This window comes from Neoarius graeffei, chromosome 7 (assembly GCF_027579695.1).
Source record: "Neoarius graeffei isolate fNeoGra1 chromosome 7, fNeoGra1.pri, whole genome shotgun sequence".
NCBI classification, from domain to species: Eukaryota; Metazoa; Chordata; class Actinopteri; order Siluriformes; family Ariidae; genus Neoarius; species Neoarius graeffei.
This window is the reverse complement of record NC_083575.1, coordinates 35028471-35050898: the sequence shown is the minus strand read 5'-3', so window position 1 is coordinate 35050898 and position 22428 is coordinate 35028471. Positions and strand designations below refer to the sequence as shown.

General features: G+C 42.7%; 1 protein-coding gene across 5 annotated transcripts in view; it reads right to left on the bottom strand.

Annotated features, from left to right (window-relative positions):
• znf318 (zinc finger protein 318) overlaps positions 1 to 22428 on the bottom strand; it is a 30645-nt gene that overhangs the window by 3337 nt on the left and 4880 nt on the right. For all 5 annotated transcript variants that reach the window (XR_009655030.1, XR_009655031.1, XR_009655032.1 and 2 more), the window contains exons 4-10: positions 20988 to 22326; positions 20800 to 20897; positions 11859 to 11958; positions 11460 to 11752; positions 2892 to 3053; positions 2643 to 2733; positions 749 to 867 (exon numbers count right to left, since the gene is read on the bottom strand). Coding sequence is in view for 2 of the 5 variants with exons in the window: in XM_060925545.1 (XP_060781528.1) it covers positions 749 to 867; positions 2643 to 2733; positions 2892 to 3053; positions 11460 to 11752; positions 11859 to 11958; positions 20800 to 20897; positions 20988 to 22326 (2202 nt within the window). In the remaining 3 variants the exon portion in view is untranslated. The remainder of the gene's footprint in view (positions 1 to 748; positions 868 to 2642; positions 2734 to 2891; positions 3054 to 11459; positions 11753 to 11858; positions 11959 to 20799; positions 20898 to 20987; positions 22327 to 22428) is intronic.

Genomic DNA, 22428 nt, shown 5'->3' with positions numbered 1-22428 from the left:
ACACAGGTGATTATAGGAAATCACATGCACTGATTGGTCAAGAGATTCGGACCATTTCTTGATAACCATGAGCAACTCGGCAAAATGCCCGCCAATCGCTTCGTCACCGTGAGTGACAAAGAATGACAAATGACGACAGAAAATGCTGTTCCTAAAAGCTCTAAAGATGCTACGAAGTTTGGTCTAAAACTATTCAAAGAGAAGGTGGAAGTGTGATTTATCCATTTCAAAGCAAAGTATTTTGTGAGTCGGCATAGATAAGCGACAAAATTCTGTGCGTCCTTATTATATTTGCATGTCGCTTTTGAAGTTTGAAATAAATTTATATAGGATATGATTTTTTTGAAAATAAATCACCTGTGTATTTATACTAAAACAATTCTCCGCCTCAGGCTCAGTAAATAATAACTTCGACTTCGCCTCCGTTATTATTCACTGATATTCACCTCGCCTTCGGCGAATAATTGTTAAATGGTTTGAAATTTTCAGAATTACTGAGGATGAATTAATGCAATAAGCTTTTACTGAAATGTATGACACGACACCACACCAGGCTTCTTGTGCAAAGTACAGTCCAGACTATCAAAATAACACTGTCTTGACCCTCTCTAGAATAGTGTATATGATTCACTTCTGCCAAACTTGTACCTAGCTATTGCTGCCTGCAAGTGGAAATGTTAAAAGATTTAACACTAAACTACAAGCACTCTCTTGGAAAGGACAGAGGGGGGAAAAAAATTTAAAATACCTTATACTTCTCATTGTGTGCATGGCATATAACATGGGCCTCTGCACAAATAGGATCACCGAAAAACTCTTTACACAACTGGCAGAAAAATCCCCTCACTGGTAACACAAATTCAGAGCCTACAGGAGAGAAACATGGTAAGGTTTAAGGCACGTACACAGTAACATGAATAACATTACTCTTACAATGTTTGTGTTGAGAAGAAGAAAAAAAACCCCACAAATTACACCAATCCTATCCTCACATTTAGAGCATTGCATTTTTTGCCCAACATACTTAACAGTGGTGCTTGAAAGTTTGTGAACCCTTTAGAATTTTCTATATTTCTGCATAAATATGACCTAAAACATCATCAGATTTTCACACAAGTCCTAAAAGTAAAGACAACCCAGTTAAACAAATGAGACAAAAATATTATACTTGGTGATTTATTTATTGAGGAAAATGATCCAATATTACATACCTGTGAGTGGCAAAAGTATGTGAACCTTTGCTTTCAGTATCTGGGGTGACCCCCTTGTGCAGCAATAACTGCAACTAAACATTTCCGGTAACTGTTGATCCGTCCTGCACACCGGCTTGGAGGAATTTTAGCCCATTCCTCCGTACAGAACAGCTTCAACTCTGGGATGTTGGTGGGTTTCCTCACATGAACTGCTCGCTTCAGGTCCTTCCATAATATTTTGATTGGATTAAGGTCAGGACTTTGACTTGGCCATTCCAAAACATTAACTTTATTCTTCTTTAACCATTCTTTGGTAGAACGACTTGTGTGCTAAGGGTCGTTGTCTTGCTGCATGACCCACCTTCTCTTGAGATTCAGTTCATGGACAGACGTCCTGACATTTTCCTTTAGAATTCGCTGGTATAATTCAGAATTCATTGTTCCATCAATGATGGCAAGCCGTCCTGGCCCAGATGCAGCAAAACGGGCCCAAACAATGACACTACCACCACAATGTTTCACAGATGGGTTAAGGTTCTTATGCTGGAATGCAGAGTTTTCCTTTCTCCAAACATAACGCTTCTCAATTAAACCAAAAAGTTCTATTTTGGTCTCATCCGTCCACAAAATGCTTTTCCAATAGCCTTCTGGCTTGTCCACATGATCCTTAGCAAGTTGCAGACGAGCAGCAATGTTCTTTCTGGAGAGCAGTGGCTTTCTCCTTGCAACCCTGCCATGCACACCATTGTTGTTCAGTGTTCTCCTGATGGTGGACTCATAAACATTCACATTAGCCAATGTGAGAGAGGCCTTCAGTTGCTTAGAAGTTACCCTGGGGTCCTTTGTGACCTCGCCAACTATTACACGCCTTGCTCTTGGAGTGATCTTTGTTGGTCGACCACTCCTGGGGAGGGTAACAATGGTCTTGAATTTCCTCCATTTGTACACAATCTCTCTGACTGTGGTTTGGTGGAGTCCAAACTCTTTAGAGATGGTTTTGTAACCTTTTCCACCCTGATGAGCATCAACAACGCTTTTTCTGAGGTCATCAGAAATCTCCTTTGTTTGTGCCATGATACACTTCCACAATCGTGTGTTGTGAAGATCAGACTTTGATAGATCCCTGTTCTTTAAATAAAACAGGGTGCCCACTCACACCTGACTCTAATTTCACCTTCAAATTAACTGCTAATCCTAGAGGTTCACATACTTTTGCCACTCTCAGATATGTAATATTGGATCATTTTCCTCAATAAATAAATGGCCAAGTATAATATTTTTGTCTCATTTGTTTAACTGGGTTCTTTATCTACATTTAGGACTTGTGGGGGAATCTGATGTTTTAGGTCATATTTATGCAGAAATATAGAAAATTCTAAAGGGTTCACAAACTTTCAAGTACCACTGTATGTTCATTTCAGTTTGTTGGTATGATTGCAAAGCCTCTACCTTTCGCTGGTTTAGAAATGAGTTCGCCTGTCGGGCGTTTCTTCTCACGCTCAGAATTTGATGCCCAAGGTCTGACGTAGGGATCTAAAGTCTTTAAACAAAAGGCAGAATATTACAGACTTATTTTATAAAGCAACTTAACAGGTACAGAAAAGCAACAATAAAAAGAACTGCATATGATTAAATATGTACAAAGGAGTTAAGTAAAATATACCTGTAATAATAAAAAGGGAAATAAGGGGCATTTACCTTTCTGTGCATTTTGCTGTGCAAATGTGTGAAAAAATCAAACATGGAACCACTAGTAATGTTGCAGTTTTTGCACCAGTGGTTTCCTGCATCATAGTACTCAAATATCTCAGCTAATGAATCCGATCTTGTGCTGGATCCTGGCGTTGATGACTTGGTAGCCTGGTTTAGGAAGGACAAATTACATGTTAGTAAGCAGCCCAGAAACCCAACTGAAAGGGGAAAAGCAAGAACATTTGAAAAAAGAAAATAAATAAATAAATAAATAAATAAACCCTGATTCCCTATTATTGAAGTTCAACAAAGTAATCTTACCTTTGTGATATCGGCCATCTGTGCTCCAGCTGAGAGGAACCACTGCTTTAGTTTTAAGCTCTAACAACTGTATGTAATGTAAGTCTGTATGCAGGTCATCAGTAATCCAGGTCAGACAAATAGCAAACCTCTAAACTGATGAAGTCTGACAATTATTCTAGGATGAAAAACAAAGATGCCGACAAAGCACAAAGTCCTGCTCCTTTGTAGTGTTCAACGTTACCGAGATCTTGATGTGATGAGTGATCGTGACAGATTTGTGACAAATCAACATAGCCGTTTGTGGCAGAATTAAATATCTACAAATATATTTTTCTTTCTTTAAATTCAGCAAAAGGAAGAATCTATAAATAAATAAATAAATAAACGAGCTCTCTTTTTAAGGAAGATCACGAGAAATATTCACCGGCGAGTGGCTAGTGTGTCCACCACTCGATCGGGAGATTGCGAGTTCTACTCACGGTCGGGTCATACCAAAAGACCATCATAAAAACGGTGCCTACTGCCATCTGGCAAGGCATGCTGCAATACAGATGTGAGTGGGGAGTCAAACTTTTGCGGTTACCAGAGGACTAGCCCCGCACTGTAACCCTAGCTATGTAGTATATAGGTGAGAGGCCGAGGGCTACGAAATGGAGATCGGTGCCGCCAAACGAGCCATGCATGGTGTAGGAAGGACTTTGACTTTTGACAGTGGTGAGCACCGTCGCCTCACAGCAAGAAGGTTCCGGGTTTGAACCTCATGTCCGACAGGGGCCTTTCTGTGTGGAGTTTGCATGTTCTCCCTGTGTGTGCATGGGTTTCCTCCGGGTGCTCCGGTTTCCCCCACAGTCCAAAGACATACGGATGAGGTAAAATATAAAATACCCAGCTACTGGGACTGTCCAAGCCAGTGCATACTTTGTGCCAATCCCAAGCGCAGATAGACTGGGGAAGGTTGCGTCAGGAAGGGCATCCGGTGTAAAACTTATACCAAGTCAAATATGCGGCTCTAGATGATCTGCTGTGGCGACCCCTTATGCAAGCAGCCGAAAGAAAACAACGATGACTAGGAACGTTCATTTTAGGAGTTCAGTTTAGCTCGGCTCACGGCAAAATGACCGACGGATACTAGGCTATATAAAGTTTTATCTCCTGAATTTTCTGGCCAGTAAATGAAGAAAACGTAACCGACATCCATTTTCATAGCAAACAGGCCACTAGTGCAACTTGTTCACACATGCAAGGCATGGATCAGGTAGTGCACGAGAATGCATGTGTGAACACGGTATATGCAGTGGCGTTCGCTGTGAAAATTATAACAGAGATCAGGTAAAGCCTGGTCTACTATAAAAAAATGCAGAAGCTTTCTCAACAACCCTGGCTTACTGCTTCCAAGGTATGATTTAAGTCAATGTTTACAAGTTTCCCTGATTCACAACAGACCATCCCTGAAATGTACAATCAAGGCTAATTTCAGTTGAGGAGAGGTGTGCATTGGGTTTAACAAACATACTGGACTAAGATAGGGGCTAACGTGATGCTGTGTGACCCATTTACTCCATTTCATTCATTCATCCACCTACAGTAACTGTATTAGCCTGGTCAGGGTCGCTGGGGTTTAAATGAGTTTATATTTCTGGAAACAAAATCACCCTACAGCTTGGAAAATATTTTGGGAGGGTACAAACAAAAATAACAGCAGATTGGTCAAACTCCCTTCAGGAGTAGGATTAAAAAGGAGGGTTAAAAAAAAAAAAAAAAACACCAAAAATACCCATCTCATTCACACCCCTAGGTCAGAGTTTTAAGGCAGACTAATCCAATCCTGATCATAAAGGTGATTAGCAGCACAGAGCAAAGGACAATTTTCAACCATTACGGTTGATTTCTCATTATGACAGAAGTGCATCCTTATTAATGAATATTATGGGATGTCCAACTCGTTAAATTTCAACTTGGCCATCTATTTTACAGAAACAGGACACTTCATTTGAATGAATAAATAAATAAATAAATCAGCCTTAAAACAATTTAGTTATATTAAAAATTTTAAGAAAAGTGCCAACACGCTCTTAAAGGTCATGGGCAATGGTCGGCGGTGAAACGTAGAATATCGACTTTATTGTCTAGAAGAACGACCCAAAAAGCGAATTCAATCTTCTTAAGCCTAGGTCACAACCGGACGTACGATTTTTTGGCCGTGCGATTTTTGGCGTTTCCCAAATCGCTGCGTTTTTTTTTGTTCGTGGAGAAAGACGCACGTTGGCCTCAAGTTTGTCTTGCAACCTGAAAAAAACGTAAGCGCCCGTAGAGTTTGTTTGACATGACAAAGAACCTCTGCGGTCGGTCTACGGCTCGAAAATCAGCACGTCACACGCGCACCCTCCGTGCGTTTCTTGCACGTAGCACTACGGCCGGTTGTGACCTAGGCTTTAGTGTCTAATTTGCACCCTAAAATTGAATAAAAACGGTTAAAATACACTGTTTTGCTCAATTTCCGAAGGTTTGTTTACATCTCACTTATGTGCACTTTCACTGCCAAGGGGCAGTCGTCGTGACGTCATTTAAGGCAAACAGACTGGGAGCAGTTCTGTGTTTACTTGCGAACCGAGCACACGTGTACTTACTTTGGTCGTGAGAGGTTGTGTAAAATGTCTGAAAGCGATAGCGATTTTGAAGTAGGAACTCTTCAAATTAAATCTCGAGAGGTGAAACTATATGAGCCTATGGCGGTGAATGCGGCTCACTGGTTTGACCGTGCGGCCTCGGAATCGGACAGCGACTCGGCCGACTCTGATCGCAGTGACCCCGGACCTTAACAAGACTCACGCCCAAACGATTTATCCTAGTAATTATGATAAATTCCTACTTTTGTCGTAATACGAAATAAGAGCCCTTTTGAAGAATAATTAAACCGCCCTCCCTAGTGGATATAGGGAACGATTACTGGACAGCGCACCGGTAGGCCACATCAGCCTGCCATCCGCAGCATTATACTATCTATAGCTGACTCTAAGCGAGGAAATATCCCTCTGTCTCATTTCCACAATGATTGTACAGGATCCCTCAGGATTCTTGACTTGTCAATTGCAAGCCAAGGTAAAAATGTTTACCTCCAGTCTTCTCCTTTTTGCTTGAGCATTGCTGCTCCGTTTCTTCGAATGCTTGATTTTGTTTTATGCATAAAAAGGTAAAAACTTCTTCCTGAACCAGTCCCGTTGTTACAGTTCACTGAACAATAATAAGGCAATGTTTTTTTTTTTTGAAATTCCTGAATGCACATCTGCAATCAAGCCAAACGGCAATGAAAATACACAGAAGTGGACTCGACTCAAGCGGTTTGTTTGGCTTAAATGACATCACGCGCCGAGTGGTCACGAAAATAGCCGAACAGAAATTCGCCACGATCCACGCTAACTTATTTCAATTATTACTTATTAACAATACTTCTTGGGACCAGAAGAAAATTACAAAGGGTTTTTTAACATATAAAGTTTCAAATGTGCATCAAATTAAAACCGTTGCCTACGACCTTTTATCCTTAAAGAGCAGAAATCGAAACTTCATTACAAGTGGTAAGTTACCAAGAGGAACAAAACAGCATGTCAACTGATTTCATTGTTTTTATATTCTGTGCATCCTACCTTTAGTCAAATTTGTAAAAAATAGACAAACAAATGGATAAATAAACTCGTTGTCTTGCTGACTACAATTTGACTTTTACCAAGGAATGCATGGTCAGAAGACCATTGACATTTTCAAGAGCTTGTTAAGTTCCTTATTAAAAATAAAAAGTATTAGTTGGTGTCATATTCTAGACCATTCCGTCATATTTATTTATATTCATAAACAACCTATTGTCTCCATTTTTCACCTGATATTATAAAACTTACAATAATGTAGTGTCTTGCTTTGCATGCAGACATGTTTAGACCATGCATTCCTATTCCTGATTTCATTAGACCCATGAAACATTCACAGTGCTGGTGGAAAAACTTGTGAACCCTTGGATTTAATAACTGGTCGAACCTTTTTTGGCAACAATAACTTCAACCAAGCAGTTTGGGTAGCTACGGATCAGACCCGCACAACATTCAGGAAGAATTCTGGACTATTCTTCCTTACAAAAGTGCTTCAGCTTAGGTGGTGTTTACATTAGACCGTATCCGTCTCGTTTTCGTCGCGGATGCACTGTCCGTTCACATTAAAACGCCGGGAAACGACTCCACAGGCGGAACAACTTGAATCCGCCAGGGCCCACGTATTCAACCCATTACGTATCTGATCCGGTGCTGTGTAAACATTGAGGAATGAGGATACGCTGTGCTGAGCTCTAGCTGACGTCGTCATTGGACAACGTCACTGTGACATCCACCTTCCTGATTTGCTGGCGTTGGTCATGCCACGTTGGTCATGTGACGCGACTGCTGAAAAATGGCGCGGACTTTCACTTCCTGCTATTTGTTCCGAATCACTGCTCGTGCGCTTCACTCGTGCGCTCTGTGAGCTGCGCAGGGCCGGAGTGCGCACCCTCCAGAGGGCACTCGCTGTTCAGGGCGGAGTGATTTGGAGCGCAGGATGCCTGCGGAGCCGAGCGTATCCGTGTATTGGCGTTGCTGTGTGCACGCAAATCGTGTATTGGCGTTGCTGTGTGCACGCGAATCGTTTTAAAAACGTTAATCTGATGATCTGCTGATACGGTCTAATGTAAACACCACCTTAGCCATGTTCTTACGATGCCTGGTGTGAACGGCTCTCCACTGGGTTAATGTCCTGCTGCATCACCCAACGTCTACGGAGCTTCAACTGGCATTGATGAGCTTTGGAATTCATTTTCTCCTCTATTACCCCTTTTCCACCAAATCAGTTCCAGGGCTGGTTCGGGGCCGGTGCTGATGCTGGTTCACAACTCGTTCAACTTGCGAGCCAGCTGAGAACCAGCTTGCTTTTCCATAGCCCGCGGTGCTAAGGGAAGCCACCTCATTACGTCGCTGTATACGTCAATACGTCGCTGTATACGTCAGTTACGTCGCTACGTTTGCATAAACCTTGGCGCGAATATCGAAGCAAAAACGACACGGAAGAAGCAGCAGCAGCAACAACAATAATAATAATGGATGACTTGGCGTTTGTACAGCTGCTGCTTCTCGTCGCTTAAAAATGGCGATCTTTCGCGGTCTTGTTATTGTTGTTGGTCTTAACAACTCCGCCCCCCGCTGACATAAGCGGTTCTTTCCTCTGGCCCAGCAGAGAGTTGGTGCTAGCCTGGAACCGGTTTTTCTGGCCCCAGAGCCAGTTCTTTGCCAGCGGAAACAGAAAACCCGGTTCCAAACTAAGCACTGGCCCCGAACCAGCCCTGGAACTGCTTTGGTGGAAAAGGGGCATGTGATGGCCAACCGTCCAGGCCCCGAGGCAGTAAAGTGACCCTGAATCATGATGCTCTCGCCATCGTACTTCACCGTTGGTATGAGGTTTACATAGTGTTCTGTGTTCCTCCCAAATAATTCAACCTTCGTTTCATCAGACCACAAAACATTTTCCCAGTAGTGTTGTGGCGTGTCAAGGTGCTCTTTGGCAAACTTCAGGAAAGCAGCAACATTGGAGAGCAGTGGTCTCCTGCCATGGACACCCTACTTGTTCAAATGTTTTACATCTGGTAGACTCATGAACAGATGTATTAGCCTGTTCCAATGATTCCTTCAGCTGTTATTCTATGGTTTTTTTGACCTCATCGAAGAGCCTTTGAAGTAATTTTGGCTGGGCACCCACTTCTAGGGACACTAGCCACAGTACTAAATCACCTCATCTGTCTAACTGTGGACGAATGAATAAACTCAACAATTCTTGATTTTAGGTCTTTGGAGATCTCTTTTGCAAGGCATGCTTCACATCAGCAGATGCTTCTTGTGAATAGCAAACTCAATGTTTCAGTGTCAAAGTAGCTCGAATGCACATCCCCAAACTCGTTTCACTGACTGGACTCCAGGTTTGCTAACTCCTGACCTGACTCCAGTTAGCGTTTGTTGAAGTCATTAGCCTATGGGTTCACATACTTTCTCCAACATACACTGTCGATGTTTGAATGATGTATTCAATATGGACAAGAACAAAGCAATAATGTGTGTGTTATTAGTTAAAACAGATTGTGTTTGTTCATTATTGTCACTTGGATGAAAGAGGAGACCATATTTTAAGACAAATGTAGACATAAATGCAGGCAATTCCAAAGGGTTCACTTTTTTTTTTGCTTGCCACTGTATAAACCCAAAACATTTGCTCAATTTGGTAGCTATCTGTGAGAATATTAGCGACAGGAATTGAATACGAATTAGAAAATAGGCTCAAAAGTTTAAATAACTATTCGACTGTGTACTCTAAATCAGGAGTTGGATAAATCACTTGGTGACACATCTGAAACGAGCAGATTGTGTGTCCAGGCTATTGCTGGGTTTCAGTCACGTGACTTTTCATAGCGGTTTTACCGGAAGTGAAATAACTCAGGGATGCCAACGGCGCGCCTTTTGGCGGATGCTGCCTTTTTCACGGCTGTCTGGGGGACTTGTGTGAATTGCGCAGATCCGATGAGTTTTTTTTTTTGGGGGGGGGGGGGGGGGGGGGGGGGGGGGGGTTGGAGTGTCTGATTATAATTTCATCAAATCAAAGTAAATTCTGTATTAAAATTACTAAATAAGCAAATGCCGTTACAGTTCATGAAACAGAGGAAGTATAAGTATGAGAAGAAAACAGTAAATCAGAAAGCTGCGCACGTAAAGCCAATTATGTAACTTACGTTAGACTGATGGAAATCCTTGCGCGTGCAGTGAAGTGCAGCCAGCAGCAGATAATGGCGCGCAGCCAATTGGCTTTACGTGCGCACTCCAACACCCCCCTCCCCCCAAAAAAAACCACTCATCGGATTTGCGTGATTCACACAAGTCCCCCAGACAGCCGTGAAAAAGGCGGCATCCGCCAAAAGGCGCGCCGTTTGCATCCCTGATAACTGGTGGTCTAAAGGCAGCCCTAGTGCAAACAACTAGCGATAACTTATCAGAGTACGCTCGTAATCTAGAAGCCACTGCTCACTTTAGACATATTCAGAAGATTGCTATGTGCAATGGAATCGACCCCTACAGTCTGGGAAAGAAGGATGTGTCATACGATCTCGAAAACGACCCTTCAGTCGAGTTCCCGGACATCTCGAACTATCTGGTGTTGCAGACGTCCTTCAGCACCGCAAAACAGATGAAAGCGTGGAAGAGTATGGAGGCTTACAACTTTTTTTTTTTTAAATACGTGGCTGGGTAAAGGACCTCGCCATCAAGTCGCTGCCGAATAAATCCTATATTGTTTTTGCCTGTGTAAGTATTTAAGCTTTTCGCCCGAGTCTTTACAACAAAGCGCTGCAAGTGTAAACAAACAGCAGTTCACCGATTCTCACTTGTGTTGGCTCTTACTGTATCTCTCCGCTAAATTATTCACAAAGATCATCAGAAACCCCTTTAAAGACCTGGATCTTAGTTAAACAAGACAGAGAAGTGATCATGATGCATTGTAACTGTACGGCTGGGTAAGAATCGTGTCGCAACCTTCATGCATATAGACTTTGTGAGGAGTAAACAAAGAAACAGCTGGGGACTTTAGCGCTTTGTGACTTAAAAAAAAAGTACCGTAAAATAACGACACAGAGCAAGAAAAGTACTTGGAAAACATTAACATAGCTGAGAGGGAGATACAAACTTTTCACCAAGTGATCACTGCAAACTCGAGCATGCTTCGACTCGGCTCCCTTCGACTTCAGCAAGAGGTTCAAAAGCCACCTTTCTCGACGTCTTTTTGTGAAATCCTGTGTTCGTTCACCCTTTTTTATTAGTTCACGGGGAACCCTGAAGAAACTCATCAGTTCCACGGTTTGATCGATTCGAACAACCTAAAACAATGCAAGTTTGAGGCATTTTTCATGCGAGCAATGCACCTTCTCCATACAAACACTTTGTCAACTGAGCTCTGGTAGACCATCAGCTAAAGCTCTGAATAACTATTGAGGCGGATATGACGTCACATGAAACCCAGCAATTAAATTTTTTTTACATAGTTGCCCAGGAAACAAGAAAGTTCAGAAACCAGAAAAAGAAGAAAAAAAACTCTCTCCATATTGACTTTCACCATTCACCCAAAATTCTTTTGGTTAAATAAACCAGATTACTGGGAGGATAGGCTTTACCAGTTCCCTTCCTCTCTGGACTTACCCACTAGCAGTAAAATTAAATCTACCTGAGTGTTGGACGTGATGGAGGCCGATTTAGATTTCTCTGGGCTTCTGGATTCTTTAGACTTGCTCTGAAAAGATCTGTGCGCATGTTCCCCAGAGCTCCGAAGGTTTTTGTGGTCCAGCCCCAGGATTGTTGCCACCTTCACCAGTTCTTCATACTTCTTTTCTGCTTCCTCGTGTTCAGCGCGCAGACTGGATATCTGGGCCATTACATCCTCTTGAAGACGACCAAGCTCCATAAGGATGGGATCCTTGTGACCATCTTTTTCCCTTCGCTTTTTCCTTAGGAGCTCCCCTATGATCCAGAGCAATAAAATGCCAATTAATGAACAAGTATCGTTAAAGAATCCCAACCATAATTTTATTTCAGTAAATGGCGATCAGCATAGGCAGAGAAATACCTTGCTGCTTTCGCAACGTCTCCAACTCTTTTACGAGACTCTCTTTTTTCTTCATTCGGGATTCTTTGTCCTTCTTCAGCTTTTCTAGCTCTTCAGTTACCTAACCACGATACAGTAGTACAGTATTTAGGTCTTGTCCAAAATAATGAGCAATTCTGCAAATGCATTTAATAGCTTTAATGAAAAGAATGATCAGCAACAGCATATACCTCAAATAACAAAACTAAACAAAAAGAGAACACTTCACCACTAGAGCACACAGAATAGGGCTGTCAAACTGAAATGACACTGAGGTTTTGCTGTGGACCACTTTTGAACTTATGCCTCTGGTTATATTTTTGTCTGCTGGCAGATTGTGGTTGTTTCGAATACCCGAAATAACAAAAGCACGTGGTATGCCAACCTGGATGGGTTACTTGCACCTCTGACACCGTTGAGCTCCAGTTCCATTTATAGTCCAAATTGTACAAAGCAAGAAGGTTGAAGGACAGCTGCTTTTATTGCAAACATTGTTATATGTCACCTCTGAGAACACATGCACATGAAGATATTCATTTATTCTCTATGCCCTTGGAAATTAGGAGGTTTTTGCATTATTTACCACAGTGAATTGTTTCAGGTCTTCATACAAACTTTAATAAAAGACAACGACAACCTGAATAAGCACAATCCACTTCTGAAATGATCCTTTCATTTATTGTAGTAAAACATATCCCTTTGTTGTGTGAAAAAGTAATTGCCCACTAAAGGAATACTCCGAAGTGAAATGCTTTTTAGGTCTATTTTCGCATTATTGGGAGTGCATATGTTGAGTTGCTACCACAATCGCATCAATCAAACGTGTTTTGAGAAAATTCGTTTTTTGTGATTTCAACCGGAAAGCGCCAACACGGCAGTGCGCGGGGCATGTCTTTTTGCCGATACAAAACGCTAGTTTTAAAACCATTGCAAAGCTCAAAACAACATGACAGTTCTGTGGAAGTGAGTAGAGGGTTCCTACAAACAAAACGAAGTGTCCCGAGCTCTGCAAGTGCACGGATAGAATGTGTAGAAGAGTAAATACAAAGCCAGTGACCTTACCTGAAGTTGGTCTTCCTCAGACGCCATCTTCATGGGACAGTCCGTAAAAGCCGAGTGCAGAGCCCATCCTGCTGGAAATGCACAATTGTGGTATGTTGTGCATTTCCAGAGGGATGGGCTCTGCACTCGGCTTTTACGGACTGTCCCATGAAGATGGCGTCTGAGGAAGACCAACTTCAGGTAAGGTCACTGGCTTTGTATTTACTCTTCTACACACTCTGTCCGTGCACTTGCAGAGCTCGGGACACTTCGTTTTGTTTGTAGGAACCCTTTACTCACTTCCACAGAACTGTCATGTTGTTTTGAGCTTTGCAATGGTTTTAAAACTAGCGTTTTGTATCGGCACAAAGACATGCCCTGCGGACTGCCGTGTTAGCGCTTTCCGGTTGAAATCACAAAAAACGAATTTTCTCAAAACACATCCGATTGATGTGATTGTGGTAGCAACTCAACGTATGCACTCCCAATAATGCGAAAATAGACCTAAAAAGCATTTCACTCCGGAGTATTCCTTTAACCAACCAATTAACTGATACCTGGGTACAATGAGACTTGACACACCCAGGCCTGATTACTGCCCTGTTGCCATTTCTAAGACTCTGGAACTCCAGCAAACCAGTGAGAGCTATTATGTCCAAACGAAAGATACTTAAAAACAGTGGTGAATCTTCTCAGAAGTAATCAGCCTACCAAAATCCTCCAATGCCCTTTTTTGACCAACAGGGAATGGGTTCCATTGTAATTCCCGCACCAGATTTTGAACCGTACAGAGCATTTTGACACCCCACCCCCAAACTCAGAGCTTGTCCTGCAGAAGAGCCGGGATGATAGTGTTGAAGGCGGAGCTGAAATCCCCAAACAGGATCCTAGCATAGGTTCCTGGGGAGTCCAGGTGCTGGAGGATGAAATGAAGAGCCATGTTGACAGCATCGTTTGCAGATCTGTTGGCTCTGTAGGTGAACTGCACACAGTCCAGGAGTGGGTCAGTGATGGCTTTAAGGTGGTAAAGCATAAGATGCTCGAAGGATTTCATAACCACAGAAATCAGGGTCTGTATGTAACCACATATGGGTCTGTAGTCATTTAATCCTGAGATCCTCGGTTTTTTGGGGACAGGAATAATGGTGGAGGCCTTAAAACAGGCTGGCACATGGCATGTCTCCAGTGAGGTGTTGATGGCCATGAACACTGGAGACAACTGATCAGCACACCGCTTCAGGGTAAATGGTAAGACAGAGTCAGGACCTGCTGCTTTGCAGGGGTTCAGCTTCTTAAAGCGTGTTTGTTAACATCCCTCCCCAGAATGGAGAGAGTTGAGGCTATGGTGGTGGGGAGGTGGGCCTCCAGGGCATGAAGCTGTAGAGAGACCCCGACAGGAGTGAAGGTGGGGGTGGCAGGCAGGAGCTGGCGTGTGGAGTCACAGGGGATGATATCAGGACAGTCCCATTGTCTTCCAAAGTGACAGCAGAACTCATTCAGTTGGTTGGCCAGGTGCAAGTCGTTAACAGAGTGGAGGGCTGTAGGTTTGTAGCTTGTGATCTGTCTAAGCCCTTTCCACACAGATGCAGAATTATTTGCTGAGAACTGGTGTTGGAGTTTCTCAGAGTACAGTCATTTAACTTCTCTCACTGCCTTGCTAAACCTGTCCCCACTTCTGAACGCTTCTTTTTGCAACCTTAGCTGTCTGAGCTTACTGTGAACCAAGGTTTGTCATTATTTAACTCACCCTGGTGAGTGATGGAATACAACAGTCCTCACAGAAGCTGATGTAGGACATTACAGCCCGTGTACTCATCCAGAATATTGGTAGCAGTCCTGAACACATCCCAGTTGGTACAGTCCAAGCACACCTGAAGGTTCTCTATAGCCTCACTGTGCCAATTCTTTGATGTCCTCACTACAGCTTTCCTCACCAGTCTTTCAAGTTGCTCTTGGGTGGCTTTATGCCACTCCTGGTGCAAAAATTCAAATCGACTCAGCTTTGTTTGAAGGCTTTTAACAATCCATCTTCCTCCTGAGCACATTCCAGAGGTTTTCAATGGAATTCAAGTTTGGAGATTGGGCTGGCCATGACAGGGTCTTGATCTTGTGGTCCTTCATCCACACCTTGATTGACATGGCTATGTGGCATAGAACAATGTCCTGTTGGAAAACCCAACCCTCAGAGTTAGGGAACACTATCAGAGCAGAAGTTAGTTAGTTTTCTTCCAGGATAACCTTGCACATGGCTTGATTCATGTGTCCTTCACAAGCAAAAATCTGCCCCATTCCAGCCTTGCTGAAGCACCCCCAGATCATCACTGATCCACGACCAAAACTTCACAGTGGCTGTGAGACACTGTGGCTTGCAGGCCTCTCAAGGTCTCCACCTAACCTTTAGATAACCAGGTGATGGGAAAAGCTGAAGATTGAATTCATTTGAGATGACAACCTTACTCCAGTCCTCTATGGTCCAATCCTTATGGTCCTCAGCAAACCTCAGTCTGGCTCTTCTTTGCTTCTCATTAATGAAGGGCTTTTTTTCTAGCTTTGCATGACTTCTACCCCACCTGGAGGAGCCCGTTTTGAACCGTCCTTGCTGCACACTTAACCCCAGGTGTCATTTGCCATTCTTTTTTGTAGGTCACTTGATATCATCCTAGATTGTTGAGTGACATTCAAAGGACTTGACGATCATCCCAGTCAATGGAGTCTCATTTTCACCCTCTGCCAGTCTGTAACTTTGTTGTCCCCAATATCTGTTGCTTGACCTTCTTCTTATGAACTGCTGTCTTTGAAATTTTGAGGATGGAAGCAACCTCACTGTATCCACAGGGGTGATAGCGTTCCGGCGCCGCGCCGGATTTCCGGCGTACCGTGGCTGGGGAAAAAAAATAAAAAATCTAGTTCGCCCATTGTCCTGTGTCATTCTGAGATGCGCAGATAGACAGTAATTCCCTTTACTGTCTATCTGCGCATCTCAGAATGACACAGGACAATGGGTGAACTAGATTTTTTTTTTTCCCCAGCCACGGTACGCCGGAAATCCGGCGCGGCGCCGGAACGCTATCACCCCTGTATCCAGTAAAGACAGAAATGAACCCTTCTTTTTCCTCACTCAAATTTTCTTTTTAACTCTTGTCATGATGAAAATATACTTTTGTATTCCAATTAAATTTAAAGTACTGTTTTTGCCATCCAAACTGGTCCTACTGCAAGAGGATAGTAATGACCACAGCAGTGGTTTTTATACTTTTCCTTGTTAAACAAGATTTGGTTCAGGTAATCAACTAATCAGTCCCTTATTAAGTAAAATGAGGTGCGCTTGTGTTGGAATTCCAGCACAAACACTGGAATCAAATGGCTGCCATACATACAGATGCTGATTTAAGAAAAAAAATTTAAGTCTCTTAAAATTTTCCACAACTCTGTGTGTGTCAATTTTAAAATGTACCTCTACTAATATATTGCCACTAAAGAAAAAAAAAAAAATCACCTCTACTAATGTCTTCAGTATTAAAAAGTGTAATAAATGGGAAAACCAACTGCCAAGCACGGCCTTAAACACGTCCAAATACTGAATGCATTTACTGAGCATTTTATTAAGTCATTCATGTTTCATTGTTTTGAATTTTACTGCACTTCTCTCTGCGTTGTGTGTACAACTGAGGAATGGTGGAGTTAAAAAAAAGAAAAAAGAAAAAAAAAGTGTTTAGCATAACCGTAATAATCGTTCACAATCCAAAGCCCATGGATGCAAACGGCACGCCTTTTGGCGGATGCCGCCTTTTTCATGGCTGTCTGGGGGACTTGTGTGAATCATGCAGATCTGATAAGTGTTTTTTTTTTTTTTGGGGGGGGGGGGGGGGGCGCGTTGGAGTGTCTGATTATAATTTCATCAAAGTAAATTCTGTATTAAAATGACTAAATAAGCAAATGCCGTTACAGTCCATGAAACATAGGAAGTATAAGTATGAGAAGAAAACAGTAAATCAGAAAGCTGCGCATGTAAAGCCAATTACGTAACTTACGTTGGACTGATGGAAGTCCTTGCGCACGCAGTGAAGTGCAGCCAGCAGCAGATAATGGCGCGCAGCCAATTGGCTTTACGTGCGCAGCTTTCTGATTTACTGTTTTCTTCTCATATTTATACTTCCTATGTTTCATGGACTGTAACGGCATTTGCTTATTTAGTAATTTTAATACAGAATTTACTTTAATGAAATTATAAATCAGACACTCCAACGCCCCCCACCCCAAAAAAACCCTCATCGGATCTGCACGATTCACACAAGTCCCCCAGACAGCGGTGAAAAAGGCGGCATCCGCCAAAAGGCGCGCCGTTTGCATCCATGAAAGCCATCATATTGCCCATCTCCACTGGGAAGTTTAAAAGTAGCTTGATTCCATGTAAAAACCACAAATCTGGCTCCACTGATGACTGGACGCTCTTTTGATGTCAGTGACGCATCACATTATGTTTGCCACAAACATAATGGATTCTTCCATGACCATAAGCAAAACAAAGTACCTGGAAATTCGAGTTTCACTCTGTGCAATGATATAAGCTACCATGTAATATTTGGACCAAATACAAAGAGAGGAAGGTTTTAAGACAGAAGACAACATGCTTTGGAGTTCTGAATGGATGTTTGCACACAGTGTGGTGTGCAATCAGAAACTGCAGCATTCCTCTCGCTCAAAAGCAGTGTTGTATAGTAACCAAGTAAAAATACTTCACTACTGTACTGAAGTACATTTTGGGAGATTTTGTACTTTACTTGAGTTTTCAAATTTTTGAGAACTTTCACTTTTACTTCACTATATTTTTTAACTTAATTGCATACTTTCACTCCGATACAAAGAGCCGTTTAGTTACTCGTTACAAAAAAAGAAACAAACAAAAAAAAAAACGTGTTTTAACCCCACTGACTGCAACGAAGTCAGGACGTGCCTGGGCTTGTTCACCACTTGCGCATGACAACCAATAGGCTACACCTATGGAGCACTTACATGTGACGTCACAGCCGATCCAGATTGTGACAGACGCCATCTTGTCGGTCAAACGCCATATTCCGCCTTCTACTTCTGGTTCTACTTCTGCTTTTACTTCTACCTTTTCTTCTGGAAAACCCTACTATATACAATTCTACTACAACGGCTGCGGCTACAAGCTCTCCCTACCTGTGCACGTTTATGTTTTTTGTGTGTATTTTTGCGTGTTGTTCGTCTGTACCGGACTTCAATATCCACTACAACCGTATGGACTTACTGGACATTGGTTTCCAGCAGAAAATGACGGTTTGTAGCAATTTCCATCGCATGCACAACATTCCGGACGAGAAAAAAAAAAAAAAAAAAACATTCCGGACGAGATAGCGAGACCAGCGGGGTCTCCGTGGATTGTTATCGGAAGCAAAGCGAAGGAGGTGGCGCCGGGAGCGGAAGCAAAAGCGAGGCTGCAGAGCCGGCCTGTTGACTAAGCTCAGAAAACAGCTACTCAAATCTCCACTGCCAAGCCTCTACCTCTCCAAAGCCAGATCCATGTAAACAAGACGGACGAGCTGGAATTACCTTATTCTATTCTATAATCGGCTGGTCAGTGCTATACTCAATACTTAAGTGACTTACCCGTCCAATGAGGATTCTTGTTTACAAGATGCCACATCTGAGTCGCTGACAAATCCTGAATTTCTGTAGAGATAACTGTCCAGAGATTTATAAGCACGCAGTGCTTCACCACTGAACAGCGAGGGAAAGTTAATGAGGTAATTATACACGTCCGGGTATTCCGCTGGCAGTTCAAAATCCGGTCGTGAAAACTCCGTCCAATAAGCCATAAGGGTCACAAATCTGTAGATCGTTTATTTTAGACATATATCTAGTTATCTGTTCATTAGAAAAATGAGCCGTGTAGTCCGTCGGTTGAAATTGATCCATTCTGCACACGAGTGCAGCAGTATTCAGCGGTGTTTTTGACCGACAAGATGGCGGTTGTGTACTTTCTGGTCACGTGACTGCAAGATCTCTATTGGCTTCACGCAGTAAGCAGAAAGCTAGCTTCGCAATCAACAGCCCTGATGGAAGAGGAGACGGAGACAGCAGCTACTTCGGCTACAAATGAAGAGGAACCTGATGATGAGCACCCCTGGCCGTATTTGAACACAATGTTCTCTTACGTTGATGTGAAGGATTCGTCCTATCGAATGAAGTGCCTCTTATGCCTTCCAAAAAACATGGAAATTCTATATCTTATAGAAACTCCCCGTCCAATCTAAAGAAACACATCGAGGTTTTCTCAGGTTTTTCAGTTTTCTCCAAATTACTTTTTTCTTTTGATTATTATGACAGCAATTGGTTGTGTATGCACCTCCATAGTTTATAAAGTACAATAACAGTAGCAGCTTTTTTTTAATGTTTTTTTTTCTTAATGGCGTCAGGGGTTTTTCTAGAAAAATTTAGTATGAGGGCGCTCACCATGGCAAGGGAGCGAAGCGGGGGGGTTTGCCGGTTGTCCCCCCCTCCGCCGTGCGAAGCCTTTGAAAAATTGAGGCTACAATGGGACATTCTGAGGCTATCTGAGAGGGAAATTGTAACAAATTGTCTGTCAACATTGAAAAGAAAGAAGTAATCATCTTCTGCCCCGGACAGTCTTCGGCTTTCTTCCGTTTCGTGCCGCGGGATGACATCTTTAAATGCCCGTGTCAACAAAAACAACTCGCGAACTACTTCTGTCAAAAGCTCCCGCGCCGGTGGGTGAAAGGTCATTCAGTCTCGAGAAATCTCGCTCTACAAGCCAGCTGACCTTGTATGTAACCCATGTCAAATCTCGCGAGAGCAGCCGCGACAAGTAAACAAACATGGCGCCTCAGTTTGGAAAACGCCAATTCGGATTGTTTTTGCACCGCCTGGCGGTGTATCTGCTATGACTGGAATATTTTTGGAGTAATTATAACGTATGTGATGATCAGACACATTGTCACGTGGTGTTGCTGGGATGTTTTCACGGAGAAACGATCGTTTTGAGAGATTGCATGTTGTGCAGTAGCATACAAGTGCATGGCGTAAGTGTGACTTGGGGTTCAATCGGCATTTCGGTAAGAGGGCGCAGCGCCCCTGTTCCCTGGTTTAGACGAAAGCCTGGGTGTGATGTATGCCTAATTTTCAGTACTTTCTCTTAGTTTAAAAAACAAAGGAAAAAAATGAGAAAAAAGTGTCAAAACTGTGGTCTCCATCTTCAGATGCCAGATAGGCAGCTTCATTTTTCTCCCAATTTATTTTTTTCTTGTTTATAATGGTTGTGTGCGCACCTCTATTTTCAGCAGTATAATTGCTTGTCATGAACCACTGGTGACAAATTACCTTCAGTTTACCAAAATATTAAAAATATTACAAATTCAGATTGCCTTTGCTTGTTTACTTTTACATGTACTTTTAATTACATTACTTGAGTACATTTATTTTTGCATTACTTGTCATACTTAAGTGCAAGAAATGTCAGATACTTTAAGACTTTAACTCGAGTAACATTTCAGCCAGTGACTGACTTTTACCAAAGTCATTTTTTGGAAGGGTACCAATACTTTTACTTGAGTGTGATTTCCCAGTACTTTATACAACACTGCTCAAAAGATATCTTCCAAAATACCTTCCCCATTTATAATATACTACCAGCTTGACATGCCCTGGATAGGTGTTGGTTGAAGACAAATGAGAGCAATATTCTATTCTTGGACAAAAAATTTGCACTAAAAACAGTAAGTAAATCAAATGACTCATGACCTAAACAATGTTTTGCAGTAGAATTCACACTCGTCTGACGTTTTCTCTATCTGGAAATTCTTCACAATAATCCTTTCTGATAAATAATTCCGATAGTTACCTTTTGCTTTTGTTTGGCATTATTCTTTTCTTCAATTACTCTCCTTTGGCTTCCACTGCATGCAATTGTCATGCTTTCTAATGGGTCCACCTTTGAGTCTATGGGAAGAAGCAAAACATTCAATATCTTAAAAACATAAAATGCAGGTTTGCATTTAATTACTGAATGAAATAACCCAAGTTTTTCACCTTTTTTATCGATCCCTTGAGCTTCATTTGCCACTGTCTTGATTACTTTTAGGAAGGGTCGCTCTACAGCAGGGGAACTGTAGTCATCCATGGGAGTTTGTGGTGGCATTGGCATATTAGGGGGTGGGTACATGGGCCAACCTTGGGGCATATATGGTATATAGTTCCCATAAGGATCATAGCCCGGGGGAGGATAGTTAGGAGGCATAACTCCATGTGTGTGTGGTGGCGGGTAGGGAGGCATCTGATGGGTCGAGTGAGCTGGGAAAGTATTTGTTCCAGGATTCACAGCTTCACAAGGCAGGGGACCGGTGTTAACCCAGGGGTTCTCTTCAGCTTTAGTGCCAGGCCGCGTCTCCCTCTGACTCTGACTGACTGACCGTGATGAACGTCTTTCAGGAGGAACAGATTTCTTCCTGATACGACTTGAGGTGTGCTCATAGCTGCTACTTCGACTGCTTCTCCTGCTACAGCTGCTTCTTCTGCTGCTGGTACTCCTACTCCTGCTGTTGCTACTAGAACTCCTGCTGTGGCGCCGGTCTGATTGGTGCCTTTTGACAGACGACTTCGCAGGAGTCTTACCTTGGAGGCGCTCTTGTGTCCGGGCAGCCATCTTGCTGATCTCAGCAACGCCCAGTTCAAGGCCAATAGTCTTAAGGAGGTCTTGTATTTTCTCATATTCCTCCACTTCTGACCTAACTTTAGCATCATGAGACCCAGTCACTGATGGCTTACTCTGAGGTTCCTCATCATGATGCTGCCCAGGTGAGGCCGAAGAATGGTCCTTATCCTGATATTTGCTCTGTTTCGTTATTCGACTTTCACCTTCTTCAGGATGCCCATGCCTGCAAGAATGTCCATATTCTTTCTTATGGAGATCATGCACTACTCCAGGCTTTGGTTCATGATACAGCACATCAGCGCCAGTTTTCTCATAGACATCCAATAAACTACACTGCCCAGATTCAGACATTTCTTTTGCTCGGAATCGGTCATCCTCTTGTTCATCCCCATACAGGAACTTCTCTTCATCTTCAATATCCACAAAGCTTTTCTTTTTGTCTGGTGGTTGGGCTACTGCCTCTGCCATCACACTGAGAAGCTGGGTGAGGTCTGAATTCTGCTGGCTGTTTCTTTCATAAGGGAGAGTAAAGCCATGCCCACTCTCTTTGGTGGGCTGTAGTTTGCTTATGAGCTCTTCAAGTGCACTGGCATTAGAATTTCGATCCAACAGCGACGCCAGTATGTCTGGGTCCATTTTTTTAGTCACTGTACACAGTAACTGTTCTGCATCCTTTGAAAGGCCACCGCCTGAATTCCCTTGTGGAGAGTCAGTACTCTAAAACCATTGGATAACAGTGGAATTAATGGTAAAAAAAGGTTTCTCCAAATTATCTGCAATTAACCCATTACAAATTCATTAAAATTATCCCCTAAAGAT